Source organism: Bufo bufo, chromosome 11 (assembly GCF_905171765.1).
Source record: "Bufo bufo chromosome 11, aBufBuf1.1, whole genome shotgun sequence".
NCBI classification, from domain to species: Eukaryota; Metazoa; Chordata; class Amphibia; order Anura; family Bufonidae; genus Bufo; species Bufo bufo.
In genome coordinates, this window is record NC_053399.1 from 41,842,357 (window position 1) to 41,862,003 (window position 19,647).

Consider the following 19,647-nt stretch of genomic DNA (forward strand, 5'->3'; position numbering starts at 1 on the left):
AGGGGCCCCAAAGCGTGAGAAGAAGTCTGGTATCCAAATGTCTAAAAATGCCCTGCTAAAAGGAATTTGGGCACCTTTGCGCATCTAGGCTGCAGAAAAGTGTCACACATCTGGTATCGCCGTACTCAGGAGAAGTTGGGGAATGTGTTTTGGGGTGTCATTTTACATATACCCATGCTGGGTGAGAGAAATATCTTGGTCAAATGCCAACTTTGTATAAAAAAATGGGAAAAGTTGTCTTTTGCCAAGATATTTCTCTCACTCAGCATGGGTATATGTAAAATGACACCCCAAAACACATTCCCCAACTTCTCCTGAATACGGCAATACCACATGTGTGACACTTTTTTGCAGCCTAGGTGGGCAAAGGGGCCCATATTCCAAAGAGCACCTTTAGGATTTCACAGGTCATTTACCTACTTACCACACATTAGGGCCCCTGGAAAATGCCAGGGCAGTATAACTACCCCACAAGTGACCCCATTTTGGAAAGAAGACACCCCAAGGTATTCCGTGAGGGGCATGGCGAGTTCCTAGAATTTTTTATTTTTTGTCACAAGTTAGTGGAAAATGATGATTTTTTTTTTTTTTCTTACAAAGTCTCATATTCCACTAACTTGTGACAAAAAATAAAAACTTCCATGAACTCACTATGCCCATCAGCGAATACCTTGGGGTGTCTTCTTTCCAAAATGGGGTCACTTGTGGGGTAGTTATACTGCCCTGGCATTCTAGTGGCCCAAATGTGTGGTAAGGAGTTTGAAATCAAATTCTGTAAAAAATGACCAGTGAAATCCGAAAGGTGCTCTTTGGAATATGGGCCCCTTTGCCCACCTAGGCTGCAAAAAAGTGTCACACATCTGGTATCTCCGTATTCAGGAGAAGTTGGGGAATGTGTTTTGGGGTGTCATTTTACATATACCCATGCTGGGTGAGAGAAATATCTTGGCAAAAGACAACTTTTACCATTTTTTTATACAAAGTTGTCTTTTGCCAAGATATTTCTCTCACCCAGCATGGGTATATGTAAAATGACACCCCAAAACACATTCCCCAACTTCTCCTGAATACGGAGATACCAGATGTGTGACACTTTTTTGCAGCCTATGTGGGCAAAGGGGCCCACATTCCAAAGAGCACCTTTCGGATTTCACCAGCCATTTTTTACAGAATTTGATTTCAAACTCCTTACCACACATTTGGGCCCCTAGAATGCCAGGGCAGTATAACTACCCCACAAGTGACCCCATTTTGGAAAGAAGACATCCCAAGGTATTCGCTGATGGGCATAGTGAGTTCATGGAAGTTTTTTTTTTTTGTCACAAGTTAGTGGAATATGAGACTTTGTAAGAAAAAAAATAAAAAAAAAAAAATCCTCATTTTCCGCTAACTTGTGACAAAAAATAAAAAGTTCTATGAACTCACTATGCCCATCAGCGAATACCTTAGGGTGTCTACTTTCCGAAATGGGGTCATTTGTGGGGTGTTTGTACTGTCTGGCCATTGTAGAACCTCAGGAAACATGACAGGTGCTCAGAAAGTCAGAGCTGCTTCAAAAAGCGGAAATTCACATTTTTGTACCATAGTTTGTAAACGCTATAACTTTTACCCAAACCATTTTTTTTTACCTAAACATTTTTTTTTTTTATCAAAGACATGTAGAACAATAAATTTAGAGCAAAATTTATATATGGATGCCGTTTTTTTTGCAAAATTTTACAACTGAAAGTGAAAAATGTCATTTTTTTGCAAAAAAATCGTTAAATTTCGATTAATAACAAAAAAAGTAAAAATGTCAGCAGCAATGAAATACCACCAAATGAAAGCTCTATTAGTGAGAAGTAAAGGAGGTAAAATTCATTTGGGTGGTAAGTTGCATGACCGAGCAATAAACCGCTAAAGTTGTGGAGTGCCGATTTGTAAAAAAGGACCTGGTCTTTAGGGGGGTATAAACCTGTGGTCCTTAAGTGGTTAAAGGGAACCTGTCACCAGGATTTTGTGTATAGAGCTGAGGACATGGGTTGCTAGATGGCCGCTAGCACATCTGCAATACCCAGTCCCCATAGCTCTGTGTGCTTTTATTGTGTAAAAAAACCGATTTGATACATATGCAAATTAACAGGAGTCATATCTTACTTGTGTGAGAGTCATATTTCTCGCCCAATTCCTTGGGGGACACAGGAAACCTTGGGTATAGCTCATCTCCATAGGAGGCGTGACACTAAGTGAAAGACTGTTAAGCCCCTCCTCCACAGCTATACCCTCAGCCTGGAGCGAGCGACTACCAGTTTTTTGCTTAGTGTCAAGGAGGCAAGACACTCTCTGCACTGCAGAGCTGTCTTTGCTAAAGATTTTATTTTTTCTCTTTTATTATTTTCAACTTTTTTTTTCCTTTTTCAACAGGGACAACAGAGTCGCATTAGACCTCTCTGTTTTCCCGGGGTTGAGCTGCGCCAGTGCCGGTTATCCGCACTGCTGCCTCCCCCACAGAAGAAAAGGAGGACCAGGGCAGCCCAGCTCCCCTGCATCCCGCCAGCACAAGGGTCGCCCAAATGCAAGCCCCTCTCCAGCTCCCTGCCACTTCGGTGCCAGTGGCTGAAGGGGCGTCCCTGCTGGATGGACAGAGGGTGAAAACGTCGATGGTGAGGTGGCTGTGCAGCCGTTCTACTCCCCCCATCCCCCCCCCCCCCCCCCCCCCCCGTTAGGGCCTGATGCTGCTGTCCCCTCTGCCTGACCTTCATGTCAGTTACAAGTTACAGCTCTCTTAGCTGTGAGTCCTGCGGCTCCTTTGTGTTTGTGGGCAAAAGCGGAGCGATGCTCGTGGGGGAGGGTTACAGCGCAGTTTTACCTCAGGTGCGGCGGCCGTGGGCCGCCTTTCGTTATCAGCTGCTGGATAGCAGGCACACGTGTACTGGGCTGTGTTCAACTGTCGGCTGATATTCTGACAAGCGCACGCTCTTGTCCGGCCACTGGTGTGCGTTCGCCTCCGCTTATATGGAAGTGAACGGGGGACATTATTCTGTGGGGTTTCGGCGGCATGTAATATTTTGAATCACGCGCGCGCGCGCGAGAAGTTTTATCGGTGGGCGGAGCTTCGTTCCGTTCCACTGTACATGTTAGGCTTCAGTCAAGGGGCGGACGTCTTTCTTCCCGCTCCTCACTAGCCCCGCCTCCTCTTCGTGCCTGCCTGCTCTCAGGACAGATTACCTCAGGGCTCTGAGGACCGCTGCTGTTGCCGCTGCTGTTGCCGCTGCTGTGCCGTCTGCTCCCACTGTGACCTGGTAGGACTGTTGACCCCTTCCAGCACTGCAGCCCTCTGGCCTGGACGTTTTTGTATATTACTTCCAGCCAACATGTCTGACCCCTCAGTGCCTGCTGGTCCTTGGTATCATACCTGCACCGCATGTAAGGACCCCTTCCTCAAGGGCAGCCTGACCCGCATTGCTCGGCTTGCAAAGCCCCATTACAGGGTCCGCCATCTGCTGTGTCACCCCCTGGCCTCTTGGATCCCCCTGAATGGGCTAGATCCCTTTCCCAGGCTGTGGTCAGTCTCACTAATGTTGTGGGCCGCCTTGCAGATACATTGCCCTTACCGCAGCTGGATAATTCCCCTGCTGGGCCCTCCGGGTCCGCTACCTTAGCTGACCCGTCTGAGTCTCTCTCTCCAGGCGACACCTCCAGAGTCCGTCAACTCCAGAAGCGGTCCAGGGCGGAGCACCTATCATCCTCGGATGCTTCGGTATCACCCCCAAGGGTGCGCCCTCAGTCGGGTCCTTCCTCATTACAGGATATGCCCTCTGAAGGGGAACTAGCCGATTCTGATTGGGATATGGACTCGGCCTTGCCTTCAAAGCTGGCTTCTGCTGTGGGCCATCTTATTAACAATATCCGTGATACCTTTAAGATTCACGATGACCCTCCTAATTCTGAAAAGGCCAGTGTTTCCTTTTTTCGCCAAAAACAGGCGTCTGCGGTTTTTCCCCTCCACGCTGACTTCTCGTCGGTGGTTTCTAAGGCCTGGGCCCGTCCTGATGCCCGTTTTACCCCGCCTAAGAAGTTGGATATCTGTTATCCATTCCCGGCGGATTGCATTACAAACTGGGCGTCGCCACCTAAAGTCGACCCCCCTGTGGCCCGTTTGTCCAAAAGCACGGCTATTCCCGTTGCAGATGGTTCTTCCTTACAATCCACGGAAGATCGTCGGATAGAGGCCATTACAAAGGGTATCTTTGCAGCCTCCGGTTCCGCCCTCAGGCCGGTCTTTGCCTCCGCTTGGGCTGGAAAAGCGGTTTCAGAATGGGCGTCTCAGCTGGATCAGGAGCTTGAATCCGACGTCCCTATTCAGGACCTCCGGGCTCTGGCCCAACTTATCGTTCAAGCCGGAAAATTTGTCTGTGAGGCATCCCTGGATGCGGGGGCTCTTATAGCCCGTTCATCTGCCCTGGCCGTTTCGGCTAGAAGGGAGCTTTGGTTAAAGGTTTGGACGGCGGACGCCACGTCAAAGCGGTCTCTTACTGGCCTTCCCTTCACTGGTTCTCGATTGTTCGGGGCCCGCTTGGATGAAATCATCTCTGAAGCCACGGGAGGGAAGAGTACACATCTTCCCCAATCCAGGACTAGGAGCACCACTCGAGGCCGTCCCACCTTTTCTCGCTTCAGGTCTTCCCGCAGAGCTCCCACACCTCGCACCACTTCAGGTCCATCCTCTAACCCTGTCCAAGACAGACGTAAGAAGCCTTTTTTTCGGACCCAGCCCTCCTGGCGCAAGTCACAGCCTGCTCGTCCTCCCGCGACCAAGCAGAACCCTACCTGAAGGTGCGCCCCCACCCACCCGGGTGGGGGGACGTCTCCTCCTGTTCAGGGACTTCTGGCAGACGCACGTCTCCGACGCCTGGGCTCTCGAGGTGGTGTCTTCCGGGTACAAACTCGAGTTTGCGTCCCTCCCCCCAGTTCGGTTCTTTCGCTCCCGGGTTCCTCGAGATCCCCAAAGGGCGGCCGATTTCTTTACTGCCACTCGTACCCTTCTGGACAAGGGGGTCATCGCTCCGGTTCCTATGGAGGAAAGATTCAAAGGGTTCTATTCGAACCTTTTTGTGGTCCCCAAAAAGGAAGGCTCGGTTCGTCCCATTCTGGATTTAAAACGGTTAAACCGTTTCCTTCGTCTTCAGCGGTTCCGGATGGAGTCTCTCAGGTCGGTGGTGGCCTCTCTGGAAAAAGGGGAGTTCCTGGCCTCTATCGACATCCAGGACGCCTACCTTCATATTCCAATCGCTCGGTGTCATCAGTGCTTTCTGCGCTTTGCTGTGGGGTCCGACCACTACCAGTTCGTTGCCCTCCCCTTCGGGCTGGCGACAGCCCCTCGCGTTTTCACAAAGGTCCTAGCCCCTGTCCTCGCCTTACTTCGTTCCAGGGGAGTTTTTCTTCTTCCATATTTGGACGATCTCCTTATCAAGGCACCCTCTCTGTCACTGACATCTGCCAGTGTGGACCTCTCGCTACAAACCTTACGCCGGTTCGGTTGGATTATCAATCTTCCCAAATCCGCTCTTGTTCCATCCAGGCAACTGATCTTCCTAGGGATGCTGCTGGATACAGATGCAGCGGAGGTTCGGCTTCCGTCAGAGAAGCGCCAGCTCCTTCATCGGTCGGTTCAGAGCCTTCTGAACCACCGCCGTCCTTCCTTCCGGTTCAGCATGCGGGTCTTGGGACAGATGGTATCCTGTTTCGAAGCAATCCCCTACGCGCAGTATCACTCCCGCACCTTTCAGACTGCCATTCTGTCCGCATGGGACAAGTCCCAGGAAAGTCTGGATCAGCACTTTCCTCTTCCCCCCCAGGTTCGCTCCTCTCTACTCTGGTGGTTACGGACCCCTCTCCAAGGGAAGTCCTTCCTACCGATAACTTGGTTGGTGATTACCACCGATGCCAGTCTGCGGGGTTGGGGGGGGGGGTGTTTCCTCCTCGGTCCGTACAAGGCACTTGGTCTCCATCGGAGTCCAAACTGCCGATCAACGTTCTGGAGCTGAGGGCGATTCTCCTCTCACTCCGGCATTGGACTTCGCTGCTTCAGGGTCACCCTGTTCGTGTCCAATCGGACAATGCCACGGCTGTGGCATACATAAATCATCAAGGGGGCACTCGCAGCGCGGCAGCAATGAGGGAGGTGTCTCTAATCCTTCGCTGGGCGGAAGTTCATGTTCCAGCCATTTCGGCCATTTACATCCCGGGGGTGGACAATTGGGCGGCGGATTTCCTCAGCCGGACGACGATCGACCCGGGCGAGTGGTCTCTGCACCCCGACGTCTTCGAGTCTCTTTGCCTCCGTTGGGGTCGTCCGGACGTGGATCTCATGGCCTCCAGATTCAACCACAAGCTCCCCACCTTCATGGCCAGAACCAAGGATCCGGACGCTTACGGCGCGGACGCGCTCGTCCTTCCCTGGACGGAGTTCTCTCTCCTCTACGTTTTTCCGCCCCTGCCTCTTCTTCCACGAGTCCTTCGGAAGATCGCGGCGGAGGGCACGCCTGCGATCCTAATAGCCCCGGATTGGCCTCGTCGTCCTTGGTACGCCGACCTTATGTTGCTCCTGGCAGACGCCCCCTTGCCTCTGCCTCTAAGAGAAGACCTCCTCTCTCAAGGGCCGATCTTCCACCAGCATTTAGGGTCGCTACGTTTAGCGGCGTGGCTATTGAGACCGCGGTCCTAACGCGGCGGGGGTTTTCTGCTGACGTGGTCCGTACCATGATTCGTGCGCGTAAACCGGCATCGTCCAGGATTTATTACCGAACCTGGCGGGCCTATTTGAACTTCTGCGAGACCTTAGATGTTCATCCCCTTCGGTTTTCTCTCCCCACGATTTTATCCTTCTTGCAGTCTGGTCTGGACTTGGGTTTGGGTCTCAGTACCCTAAAGGGTCAGATCTCAGCGCTTTCGATCCTTTTTCAGCGACCTCTGGCTCCGCTCGGTCCAGTTAAGACTTTTCTGCAGGGGGTTGCTCACTATGCTCCCCCGTATCGCGCTCCCGTTCCATCTTGGGATCTTAATGTTGTGCTGACGGCTCTCCAATCTTCTCCTTTCGAGCCTTTGCGCAGGGTTTCCCTTCGCTTGTTGTCTTGCAAAGTTTTTTTCCTCGTAGCCATCACGTCTCTTCGGCGTGTGTCTGAATTGGCGGCACTTTCCTGCGTAGAACCCCTCTTGGTTTTTCACCAGGACAAGGTGGTTCTCCGCCCGGTTCCGGATTTCCTTCCGAAGGTGGTGTCCGCTTTTCACCTGAATGAAGATATTATCCTTCCTTCTCTGTGCCCGTCCCCGTCTCATCCTCGGGAACGGGATCTTCACCGTCTGGATGTTGTTAGGGCTCTGAGGATCTACTTGGATGTAACTAGACCCTTTCGGCGCTCGGATTCTCTATTTGTGGTTCCGGAGGGTCCGCGCAGGGGGCTGGCGGCATCTAAAGTGGTTATTGCCCGCTTCATCAAGATGGCTATTGCTGAGGCTTACAGTGCTAAGGGCAGGGAACCGCCTTTTGGTGTTACCGCTCATTCTACCAGAGCGGTCGGGGCTTCCTGGGCTCAGCGAAATCGAGCTTCGGCTGAACAATTGTGTAAGGCGGCCACCTGGTCTTCTTTGCACACTTTCACCAAGTTCTACAAGGTGAACACTTATGCATCGGCGGATGCTGCTTTGGGCCGCCTGGTCTTGCAGGCGGTGGTGCCTTAATGCCTATGGTGCTTTAATTCTTCTTGGGTTGTGGTCCCTCCCTATTTGTGGACTGCTTTTAACGTCCCAAGGTTTCCTGTGTCCCCCAAGGAATTGGGCGAGAAAACGAGATTTTTGTATAACTTACCAGTAAAATCTCTTTCTCGCTCTTCCTTGGGGGACACAGCACCCACCCATTGTTTTGGTTGCCCTGACGGGAGTTTTGACTTGTTGGTGTTAATTTGGTTGATCCTTGCCTTTGTTTTAACTACTTGGGCACATAACTGGTAGTCGCTCGCTCCAGGCTGAGGGTATAGCTGTGGAGGAGGGGCTTAACAGTCTTTCACTTAGTGTCACGCCTCCTATGGAGATGAGCTATACCCAAGGTTTCCTGTGTCCCCCAAGGAAGAGCGAGAAAGAGATTTTACTGGTAAGTTATACAAAAATCTCGTTTTTCAAGCTCTGACTCATCTCAGGTTCATTTGCATATGTATCAAATCAGTTTTTTTACACAATAAAAGCACACAGAGCTATGGGGACTGGGTATTGCGGATGTGCTAGCGGCCATCTAACAACCCATGTCCTCAGCTCTATACACAAAATCCTGGTGACAGGTTCCCTTTAAGTAAAACCTTGCATTTTAAGGCTTCCTACCCTGTGCACCTTTAAAAAAAAAACACTTCCTACCCTGTGCACCTTCGTGCAGTACTGCTGTTCCCGCGCAGCACCCCCTGTGGAACTGCAGACAGGTGTTTTCTTTTTTTTTTTGTTGGTGCACAAGTAAGGGCCATTGGGGTTGTTGGCTTCTAAGCTGCACAAACCCTTTAATTTGTCTTTGATCTGAAAAAAAAGTGTAACGTCAGAAAGGTTATTGAAAAATCTTAGTTCCACCCATAAAATTTCATACTAATGCTCTCCAGAAATTCTATACAATTCCTTTCGAGTACCCGCGCCCTGTGTGGATTACACACAGATTTTTGTGTGATGAATCTGCAGCATAGGGTCGATTCACACATGGCGGATAAAGCTTTCTTCTACTACACGCGTAACTTAGTAAATACATTGAATTAATTATTGCATTGCACCCAAGTTAGTTTGTATTATTGTGCAAAGCTGCATCCACAATCCTGTAGTCTCTATGATGGCCTTGAACATTAGGCTACATTCACACTTAAAACTGAAGACTTGCCTGAATGCCGGATCCGGCATTTTTTTCCATAGGAATGTATTAGTATTCAAAATACCGGAATGCCGGATCCGTCCTTCCGGTCTGCGCATGCGCAGACCTTTAAAAATGAGAAGAAAAAAAATACCGGATCCGTTTTGCCTGATGACACCGGAAAAACGGATCCGGTATTGCAATGCATTTTTCTGACTGATCAGGCATTTTTCAGACTGATCAGGATCCTGATCAGTCTGAAAAATGCCTGATCAGTCAGAAAAAATGACATCCGTTTGCATACAGTTTGCCTGATCAGGCAGTCAGTTCAGGCAACGGTACTGCCTGCTGGAATCAAACAACGCAAGTGTGAAAGTACCCTTAGGCTACATTCACACTAGCGTTGTTTTAATCCGGCGTTCAATTCCGACACCGGAACTGCCCGCCGGATCCAGAAAAACGTGTGAAAACGGATTACATTTGAATCCTGATTTTGATCACAATGAAAAAATGCATTGGAAAAAACGGATCCGCCATTTATGGACTTTAACTTTTTTTTCACATTTTTCGGGTTTAACATGCAAAAGCCGGATCCGGTTTGACTGAACACACGGCGCCGGATCCGGCGTTAATGCAAGTCAATGGGAAAAAGACCGGATCCGGCGTTCAGTCAAAGTGTTCAGGATTTTTGGCCGGAGGTAAAAATACAACATGCTACGTTTTTCTGAAAAGCCTGATCAGTCAAAAAGACTGAACTGAAGACATCCTGATGCATCCTGAACGGATTGCTCTCTATTCAGAATGCATTAGGATAAAACTGATCAGTTCTTTTCCGGATTTGAGCCCCTAGGACGGAACTCAGCGCCGGAAAAGAAAAACGCTAGTGTGAAAGTACCCTAATTACTTGAAATGAAAACTGCAGTCGTGTGTGATGTGTATTACCCTAGGTTTCTTAGTGGGGTGCATAGCACAGAAATTCAAAGAATACCAAAAAGTGAATCTGTCCCCTTACTACACCTCTTATGCCTGAACAGTGCATAGAACTCCAGGTAAAGTATCCGTTATACCTGGACTGTTCACTTACAGGCCTTTGTGCTATTTGACAAACCTTAGAATGAGGTTAATAACCCCTGCTTCATCTGAGAGCCACACCAAGATAGCCCTCGATACAGGAGGTCCGCATGCACCACTAGGTGTGGACGGTATCCATGAGGAGAGCAGTGGTCTTACTTGGCTCATGTTACTTAATCTTAAAAGAATTCCACAATAGATGCAAAAACATTTACCCCACGTGGCCTGTTGAGTGAATTAACCGTATCCTAGCATGCTCTGATATTTCATATGTTATTTTCAGGTTCAGAACAAGCTTGATGGCTGCTATTATGCTGTCAAGCGAGTTCAGATTAATCCTGCCAGCAAACACTTTAGGAGAATTAAAGGTGAGGTGACGCTGTTGTCTCGACTGAACCATGAAAATATAGTGAGGTACTACAATGCTTGGATTGAGAAGCATGAAATTCCATCTTCCAGTGCCTCTAAAGCGGAAACACCAGTAGACAAAAAAGTGGTAGTGAAGCCGGAGCTGGTGGTGAAAAATGAGTTTGGCCTCGCTGACGACATAGAGGCCAATGCTCCTGCCCCCATAGTGACCAGCTCTGTGGAGTGGAGCACATCATGCGAACGATCATCAAGTGCACGCTGCAAGAAATCTGATCAGGATTCAAGTGACGATGAAGATGACGATGACGAAGAGGGGGTTTTTTTCTCCATCGTTCTTGTAAGTTGATTAAGCACATATTTAGCAGATTTGTTTTCATTGCTTTAAAGGTTTATTCCCATGATGTAATGGCATTATATATCACAAGGATATGCCATATCATTATGATTGTTGGGGGCCCGACCTCTAGTGGGTTACCCAGCATTTACAACTTTTAAGACACTACCTCCTTAACTAGTGCTGTGCCCCTTTGTTTTGTAAAAAATGGGTGTGAAATTACCGCCTTGCACCACTGCAAAAATTGTGGTAAAATGTGTACATTTTATTATTATTTTTTTTTTAAATCTTAAGGCCCCTTTCACACGGGCGAGTATTCCGCGCGGATGCGATGCGGGAGGTGAACGCATTGCACCCGCACTGAATACCGACCCATTCATTTCTATGGGGCTGTGCACACGAGCGGTGATTTTCACGCATCACTTTTGCGTTGCGTGAAAATCGCAGCATGCTCCTCTTTGTGCGTTTTTCACGTAACGCAGGCCCCATAGAAATAAATGGGGTTGCGTGAAAATCGCAAGCAAGTGCGGATGCGGTGCGATTTTCACGCACGGTTGCTAGGAGACTATCGGGATGGAGACCCGATCATTATTATTTTCCCTTATAACATGGTTATAAGGGAAAATAATAGCATTCTGAATACAGAATGCATAGTGCGATTTTCACGCACGGTTGCTAGGAGACGATCGGGATGGAGACCCAATCATTATTATTTTCCCTTATAACCATGTTATAAGGGAAAATAATACAATCTACAGAACACCGATCCAAAGCCCGAACTTCTGTGAAGAAGTTCGGGTTTGGGTACCAAACATGTGCGATTTTTCTCACGCGAGTGCAAAACGCATTACAATGTTTTGCACTCGCGCTGAAAAATCGCGGGTGTTCCCGCAACACACCCGCACATTTTCCCGCAACGCCCGTGTGAAAGAGGCCTAACATGTAAACTTAGCCTTAGGTAGGGTGTCATCACACACACATGCAGATTTTTTTATTTATGCAGTTTTTGAAGCCCAAATCGGATGTGGATCCTGAAAGGATAGAAGTCATTAGGGCGCTATTACACATGCAACTTTAGCAGCAGTACGCACCTGAAATTGCCACTTGAAACAGAGGTGCAGATCGAGTGCGACCTGGCAAGTAGCGGTAACTGCTGTGTGGTCCCCGTGGCTCAAGCACTTGTTATAGCACCCTTTTTGGCTTGGTTCCACTTACAGGTTTTTTTGGTGCAGTTTTTGAAGCCAAACCCATAAACTGATCATTAATGGAGGACATGTATATGAAATCATGTGTTTTCACTTCTTGACTCACTCCTGGCGTTGGCTTAAAGGTGTTATCCCATGAATAATGTAAAAAATGAAATTCAGACATCATTATATTCCATGACATTCTCTTTCTAACAAAGCTAGAACCAGCCCTGTACCTCACATGGATCCAGAGATCTCCTCATTCTTTGCTCTGCTAGATTTATATCAAGCTGGAAGCTCAAGGGGAGTGTCTTTTTTGCTGCAGCTCAGGAGGCGTGTCCATGCTCTCCCTATCACAGCTCAGGAGGCGTGTCCATGCTCTCCCTATCACAGCTCAGGAGGCGTGTCCATGCTCTCCCTATCACAGCTCAGGGGGTGTGTCCATGATCTCCCTATCACAGCTCAGCAGGCAGTTGAAAGATGAAACTGAGCATGTGCGGCCTTCTCAGTGAGCAGGTCAAAGAAATAAGAAATTAAGTGGTGCTATACAGATACGTTTTATTGAATAACTCAGTGGCTATAAAAACAAGGTCATGGTGCTGGTTTGAAAACTCTAGAATACTTTTAGTGGGACAACCCCCTTTAAGAACTGTCAAAACCTGGACATGTGACGGCACCCACCGTATTTGATAGATGTATACCATTATCCAGCTCTGAGAAATTGACTTTTTTTCCTCTTTGAACAGGCCAGGAACAGACTCTGATAGTGAGATTGTTTTTGAAAATGAGGATGAGAACAGTCCTGATCAGGTAATGACTGCATTTAACCCTCACCGTGTCTTTGATTAAAACCTGGTTTCATATCTACATGCCAATTTGCCCAGATTTTAGAAATAGTGTGATGGACAGCAGTAAGTGATGAATGTTCTCTAGTAGTGTCTGAGGCTGCTTGAGAATTTAAGTGCCATGACTTTTTTTTTCATTTTAAATGTATTTTCACCTTTACAACCAATGAAGCAACTTTTCAAATAGATTGTTTAAAAGTATCCTACCAGCATGCCCTGGCAAAATCAGAGGAATTGTCTGAGAGGACCTTTAACATTACCTTATGGTACCTTTTACACAAGGCAATGATTGGTACGAGTCTTTTCTTGGTGTAGTGGAAGTTTCAGCAATGATCCTTTTAGACGTGCCGGTTATTGTTAACAAAATCGTAATTTTGATTGCATATTCTATTGTTTGTAAAGCACACTGATGCATTTACACAAAGCGATAACTTGGCGTGCAGTGAAACGATTCCTGTTTACACGTATGAAATCATTAACGTCCAACAATTATTATTATTTTATGTGCCCACATAAAAGATTGTACCCACGAGAAATCTACAGATTGCCGGTTATCGCTCTATCGTTTATTGCTTTTACACTGCTCGTTAATTGTGCAGTTTTGCTCAATTTAACGATAATTTACACGATAATCGGCTTGTGTAATGGTACCTTTAGAGCCAAGACTTTGGGACTACTTAAAAGTGGCACTATTGAAGGCAACAGGAAATTGCATTAGGCTTGTCATTAAAGGCAAAAAAAGGAAGAGACCACTGTGGTACTCAGCAGAAGTGGCCAAAATCATTAAAAACAAAAAGATAGCATTTAGTAATTATAAAAAACAAAAAACAAAAACGAGGATGACAGGCAAATTTATAAGATTAGGCAGAGAAAGGCCAAACAAGTTACAAGAGCTTCTAAAGCACAGGCAAAAGAGAAATTAGCTCAGTCAGTGAAAAAAGGCGATAAGACATTCTTCAGATACATAAATGAAAAAAGGAAACTAAAACAAGGAATTACCAAATTAAAAACAAAAGGAAGGTATATGGAAGAAGATAAAGAACTAGCTTACTGCCTCAATGAATAGTTCTGTTCAGTTTTTACAAAGGAAAATTAAGGAAAAGGACCTCAGTTAGGAAGGAAGACTAATGAATCTTTTGATGCATGTATCTTTACAGAGGAAGAGGTTCTAAGTCAGCTGTCTAAAATGAATACAAATAAGTCACAGGGGCCTGATGGGATACACCCAAAGCTATTAAAAGAGCTCAGCGGTGAACTAGCAAAACCATTAACAGATTTATTTAACCAATCACTGGTAACAGGAGTCGTCCCAGAAGATTGGAAATTAGCAAATGTTGTGCCCATTCACAAGAAAGGTAGTAGGGAGGAATCGGGCAACTATAGGCCAGTAAGCCTGACATCAATAGGAGAGGATTGTGGAACATCTAAAATCCCATGGATTGAAAGATCAAAAACAGCATGGGTTTACTTCAGGGAGATCATGTCAAACTAATCTTATAGATTTTTTTTGATTGGTTGACTAAAATAATAGATGGCAGAGGTGCAGTGGACATCGCTTATCTGGACTTTAGTAAGGCTTTTGATACTGTCCCACATAGAAGGCTTATCAATAAATTGCAGTCTTTGGGCTTGGACACCCATATTGTTGAATGGATTAGGGACAGACAACAGAGGGTTGTAGTCAATGGAGTATATTCAGACCATGGTCTTGTTACCAGTGGGGTGCCTCAGGGATCTGTTCTGGGACCCATATTGTTTAATATCTTTATCAGCGAAATTGCAGAAGGCCTCGATGGTAAGGTGTGTCTTTTACTGATGACACAAAGATTTGTAACAGGGTGGATGTTCCTGGAGGGATACACCAAATGGAAAAAGATTTAGGAAAACTAGAGGAATGGTCAAAAATCTGGCAACTAAAATTTTATGTTGATAAGTGCAAGATAATGCACCTGGGGCATAAAAACCCAAGAGCAGAATATAAAATCAGTGATACAGTCCTAACCTCAGTATCTGAGGAAAGGGATTTAGGGGTCATTATTTCAGAAGACTTAAAGGTAGGCGGACAATGTCATAGAGCAGCAGGAAATGCTAGCAGAATGCTTGGGTGTATAGGGAGAGGCATTACCAGTAGAAAGAGGGGGGCGCTCATGCCGCTCTACAGAGCACTAGTGAGACCTCATTTGGAGTATTGTGCTCAGTACTGGAGACCATATCTCCAGAAGGATATTGATACTTTGGAGAAAGTTCAGAGAAGAGCTACTAAACTAGTACATGGATTGCAGGACAAAACTTACCAGGAAAGATTAAAGGACCTTAACATGTATAGCTTGGAAGAAAGACGAGACAGAGGGGATATGATAGAAACTGCTAAATACATAAAGGGAATCAACAAGGTAAAAGAAAAGAGATTTTTTTTTAAAAGAAGAAAAACTGCTACAAGAGGACATAGTTTTAAATTAGAGGGGCAAAGGTTTAAAATTAATATCAGGAAGTATTACTTTACTGAGAGAGTAGTGGATGCATGGAATAGCCTTCCTGCAGAAGTGGTAGCTGCAAATACAGTGAAGGAGTTTAAGCATGCATGGGATAGGCATAAGGCCATCCTTCATATAAGATAGGGCCAGGGGCTATCCATAGTATTCAGTATATTGGGCAGACTAGATGGGCCAAATGGTTCTTATCTGCCGACACATTCTATGTTTCTGTAGAGTAATGTCGTACCTCCCCCTCTCCTCCCATCAGAAACCCAGGAACCTCCTTCACAGATTTGGAGGATTCTCCTTACCTCTGAGTGGAGTTACTCCTTTATATTCTGCCCTACATAAGTCCTGTTCTACAATCAATTATAGTACTGGTTTCTGGAAACATGGCCACCTATCTTGCTCATCCATTGACAGAATCACAATCTTCTTTGACCATGCGCTCATCTTTGACACTCAGCCCCCGATCACTGTATGCATTTCCTGGACAATAGTGACTCAGTGATGCCTTTATCTGCAAACCAAATGTAGCAACAAAGAGTGAGTGGCCTATATGTATAGGGGTTTTGGGAGAGCGTGTTCGGCTAACTGCTATTCAAGATGTATGGGCACCTTAAACCTCTTATTTTAAATATGTTGCATTACCAGTCTCTAAACCACTGTCTGAAAAGCATGTGTTATATATATTAAACGAGATACAGGAGGTATGCTCCCTTTTCTCATGTAATGCAAACTTCTGGGCTGGATCGAAGTCTGTTCCACCATTGGCCTAGGGGTCGCAATACATTCTCTTCTCTTAGCATTAGGGGTGCACCGAAATGAAAATTCTGGTCCGAAACCGAAAATTCAGGATGCCCTTGACCGAAAACCGAAACTGCCTTTTTGCCCAAAATACTTTTTTTTAAATGATTTTATTAATAATTCTTTTTCATGAATTTAATAAATCATATTATATAACATGGTGCTGGGAGAGGGGGATCTGTATGGAGAGGGGGATCTGTGGGTGGCTCTGTTATGGAGAGGGGGATCTGTGGGTGGCTCTGTTATGGAGAGGGGGATCTGTGGGTGGCTCTGTTATGGAGAGGGGGATCTGTGGGTGGCTCTGTTATGGAGAGGGGGATCTGTGGGTGGCTCTGTTATGGAGAGGGGGATCTGTGGGTGGCTCTGTTATGGAGAGGGGGATCTGTGGGTGGCTCTGTTATGGAGAGGGGGATCTGTGGGTGGCTCTGTTATGGAGAGGGGGATTTGTGGGTGGCTCTGTTATGGAGAGGGGGATCTGTGGGTGGCTCTGTTATGGAGAGGGGGATCTGTGGGTGGTGCTGTTATGGAGAGGGGGATCTGTGGGTGGCTCTGTTATGGAGAGGGGGATCTGTGGGTGGCTCTGTTATGGAGAGGGGGATCTGTGGGTGGCTCTGTTATGGAGAGGGGGATCTGTGGGTGGCTCTGTTATGGAGAGGGGGATCTGTGGGTGGCTCTGTTATGGAGAGGGGGATCTGTGGGTGGCTCTGTTATGGAGAGGGGGATCTGTGGGTGGCTCTGTTATGGAGAGGGGGATCTGTGGGTGGCTCTGTTATGGAGGGGGGGTTATGTGGGTGGCGCTGTTATGGAGGGGGGGATATGTGCACCGTTATGGGCATAACAGTGCACAGATCCCTTTCCCCATAACAGTGCACAGATCCCCCCTCCCCATAGCAGTGCCATAGACCGATCCCCCTACCCATAACAGCCCCGGCCCTGCTGCTCACAGCAGACTAATCGTGACGCTCCAGTAACAACTCTGCAGGCAGAGCGGAGGGCGGCGTAACGTCACTTACTCACGTGACGCACCTGCTCCGCCCACTTTATGAATGAAGGAGGCGGAGCAGGCGCGTCACGTGAGTAAGTGACGTTACGCTGCCCTCCGCTCTGCCTGCAGAGTTGTTACTGGAGCGTCACGATTGTAAGGTAAAATAAAGATGCAGTGACTTAAAGTAAACCGCCCGCCTGGCCAAATCCCAAACCCCATATTTTCTGCCGATATGTACCAATATCGGCAGAAATGGATTAGGCGCATTTTCGGCCGATATTTTCGGCTGCCGGAATTTCGGTGCACCCCTACTTAGCATTTTTGAGGACTATTTGCAACCCATTATCTTATTGGCCTTGGCAGCAGTTACCTGACACTTGTTTCTACAGTTTAGTTTGCTGTCCAGTAAAATTCTTAAGTCATTTTCCATGTCAGTGCTACCCAGTGTTTTACCATTTAGTATGTACGGGTGACTTGCATTATTCCTTCCAATGTGCATAACCTTACATTTGTCAGTGTTAAACCTCATCTGCCACTTCTCTGTCCAAGCCTCCAATCTATCCAGATCCCTCTGTAGCAGTATACTGTCCTCTTCCGTGTATAGTGTCATCTGCAAAAATTGATATTTTACTGTGCAACCCTTCTACAAGATCATTAATAAATATATTGAAGAGAATAGGGCCCAATACTGACCCCTGAGGTAGTGACAGTGACCCAATCTGAGTGTGTACCGTTAATAACCACCCTCTGTTTTCTATCACTCAGCCAGTTACTTACCCACATACAGACATTTTTCTCCCAGTCCGAGCATTTTCATTTTATATACTAACCTTTTATGTGGCACAGTATCAAATGCTTTGGAAAAGTCCAGATATACGACATCCATTGATTCGCTGAGGTCAAGTCTAGAACTTGCCTCCTCATAGAAACTGATTTCAATTAGTTTGACAGACCAATCCACATAAACCCATGCTGATATGGGGTTATACACTTTGAGATACTCTAAAGGGAAAAAAAATTCCAGAAAACCTTGCTTGTTATTGGGGTGCAAGTGCTGTGTGATACAGCCAATAACGGGATGTATTACCAGGAAATATTTGTACGTCTTATTAGCAGTTGTGCGGTGCAGTTATCTGTTCTAAAGCATTTTTCAGGGTCTATTAGTGGAAAAAAGGGCTTATTTGCCATCAGCAGTGCAGTTATGTTTTTAAGCCTTTTTTGTGGTGTATTAGTGAAAAAAAAGGGCTTATTTGCCGCTGTGCGGTGAAGTGACAAAGAGCTAATTGGAGTGAGGTGTCAGCCAACTTGAGTCCAATCAATGAGATGAGATTGGAGGTGTTGGTTACAGCTGCCCTGCCTTATAAAAAAACACACACCAGTTCTGGGTTTGCTTTTCACAAGAAGCATTGCCTAATGTGAATGATGCTTCGCGCAAAAGAGCTCTCAGAAGACCTACGATTAAGAATTGTTGACTTGCATAAAGCTGGAAAGGGTTATAAAAGTATCTCCAAAAGCCTTGCTGTTCATCAGTCCACGGTAAGACAAATGTCTATAAATGGAGAAAGTTCAGCACTGCTGCTACTCTCCCTAGGAGTGGCAATCCTGTAAAGATGACTGCAAGAGCACAGCGCAGACTGCTCAATGAGGTGAAGAAGAATCCTAGAGTGTCAGCTAAAGATTTACAAAAGTTTCTGGCATATGCTAACATCCCTGTTAGCAAATCTACGATACGTAAAACACTAAACAAGAATAGATTTCATGGAAGGATACCACAGAGGAAGCCACTGCTGTCCAAAAAAAACATTGCTGCAAGTTTACCGTTTGCACAAGAGCACCTGGATGTTCCGCAGCAGTACTGGCAAAATATTCTGTGGACAGATGAAACCAAAGTTGAGTTGTTTGGAAGAAACACACAACACTATGTGTGGAGAAAAAGAGGCACAGCACACCAACATCAAAACCTCATCCCAACTGTGAAGTATGGTGGTGGGGGCATCATGGTTTGGTGCTGCTTTGCTGCGTCAGGGCCTGGACAGATTGCTATCATCGAAGGAAAAATTAATTCCCAAGTTTATCAAGACATTTTGCAGGAGAACTTAATGCCATCTGTCTACCAGCTGAAGCTCAACAGAAGATGGGTGTTGCAACAGGACAACAACCCAAAGCGTATAAGTAAATCAACAACAGAATGGCTTACACAGAAGAAAATACGCCTTCTGGAGTGGCCCAGAGTCCTGACCTCAACCCGATTGAGATGCTGTGACATGACCTCAAGAAAGTGATTCACACCAGACATCCCAGGAATATTGCTGAACTGAAACAGTTCAGTAAAGAGGAATAGTCAAGAATTACTCCTGACCGTTGTGCACGTCTGATCTGCAACTACAGGAAACGTTTGGTTGAAGTTATTGCTGCCAAAGGAGGTTCAACCAGTTATTAAATCCAAGGGTTCACATACTTTTTCCACCTGCACTGTGAATGTTTACATGGTGTGTTCAATAAAAACATAGTAAGATTTAATTCTTCGTGTGTTTATTAGTTTAAGAAGACTGTGATTGTCTATTGTTGGACTTAGATGAAGATCAGATCACATTTTATGACCAATTTGTGCAGAAATCCATATCATTCCAAAGGGTTCACATACTTTTTCTTGCAACTGTATATGTTTTAAAGCCTTTTTTGTGGTGTATTAGTGGAAAACAAAAAGGGCTTATTTGC

At 46.4% G+C, this 19,647-nt stretch overlaps 1 protein-coding gene across 1 annotated transcript in view; it reads left to right on the forward strand.

Moving 5' to 3' along the window:
- The window catches only part of EIF2AK4 (eukaryotic translation initiation factor 2 alpha kinase 4), a 103,071-nt gene that overhangs the window by 25,549 nt on the left and 57,875 nt on the right, over positions 1-19,647 (forward strand). Inside the window, 3 exon segments of the mRNA XM_040411496.1 lie at positions 10,212-10,609; positions 10,611-10,634; positions 12,565-12,628. Coding sequence (XP_040267430.1) covers positions 10,212-10,609; positions 10,611-10,634; positions 12,565-12,628 — 486 coding nt within the window.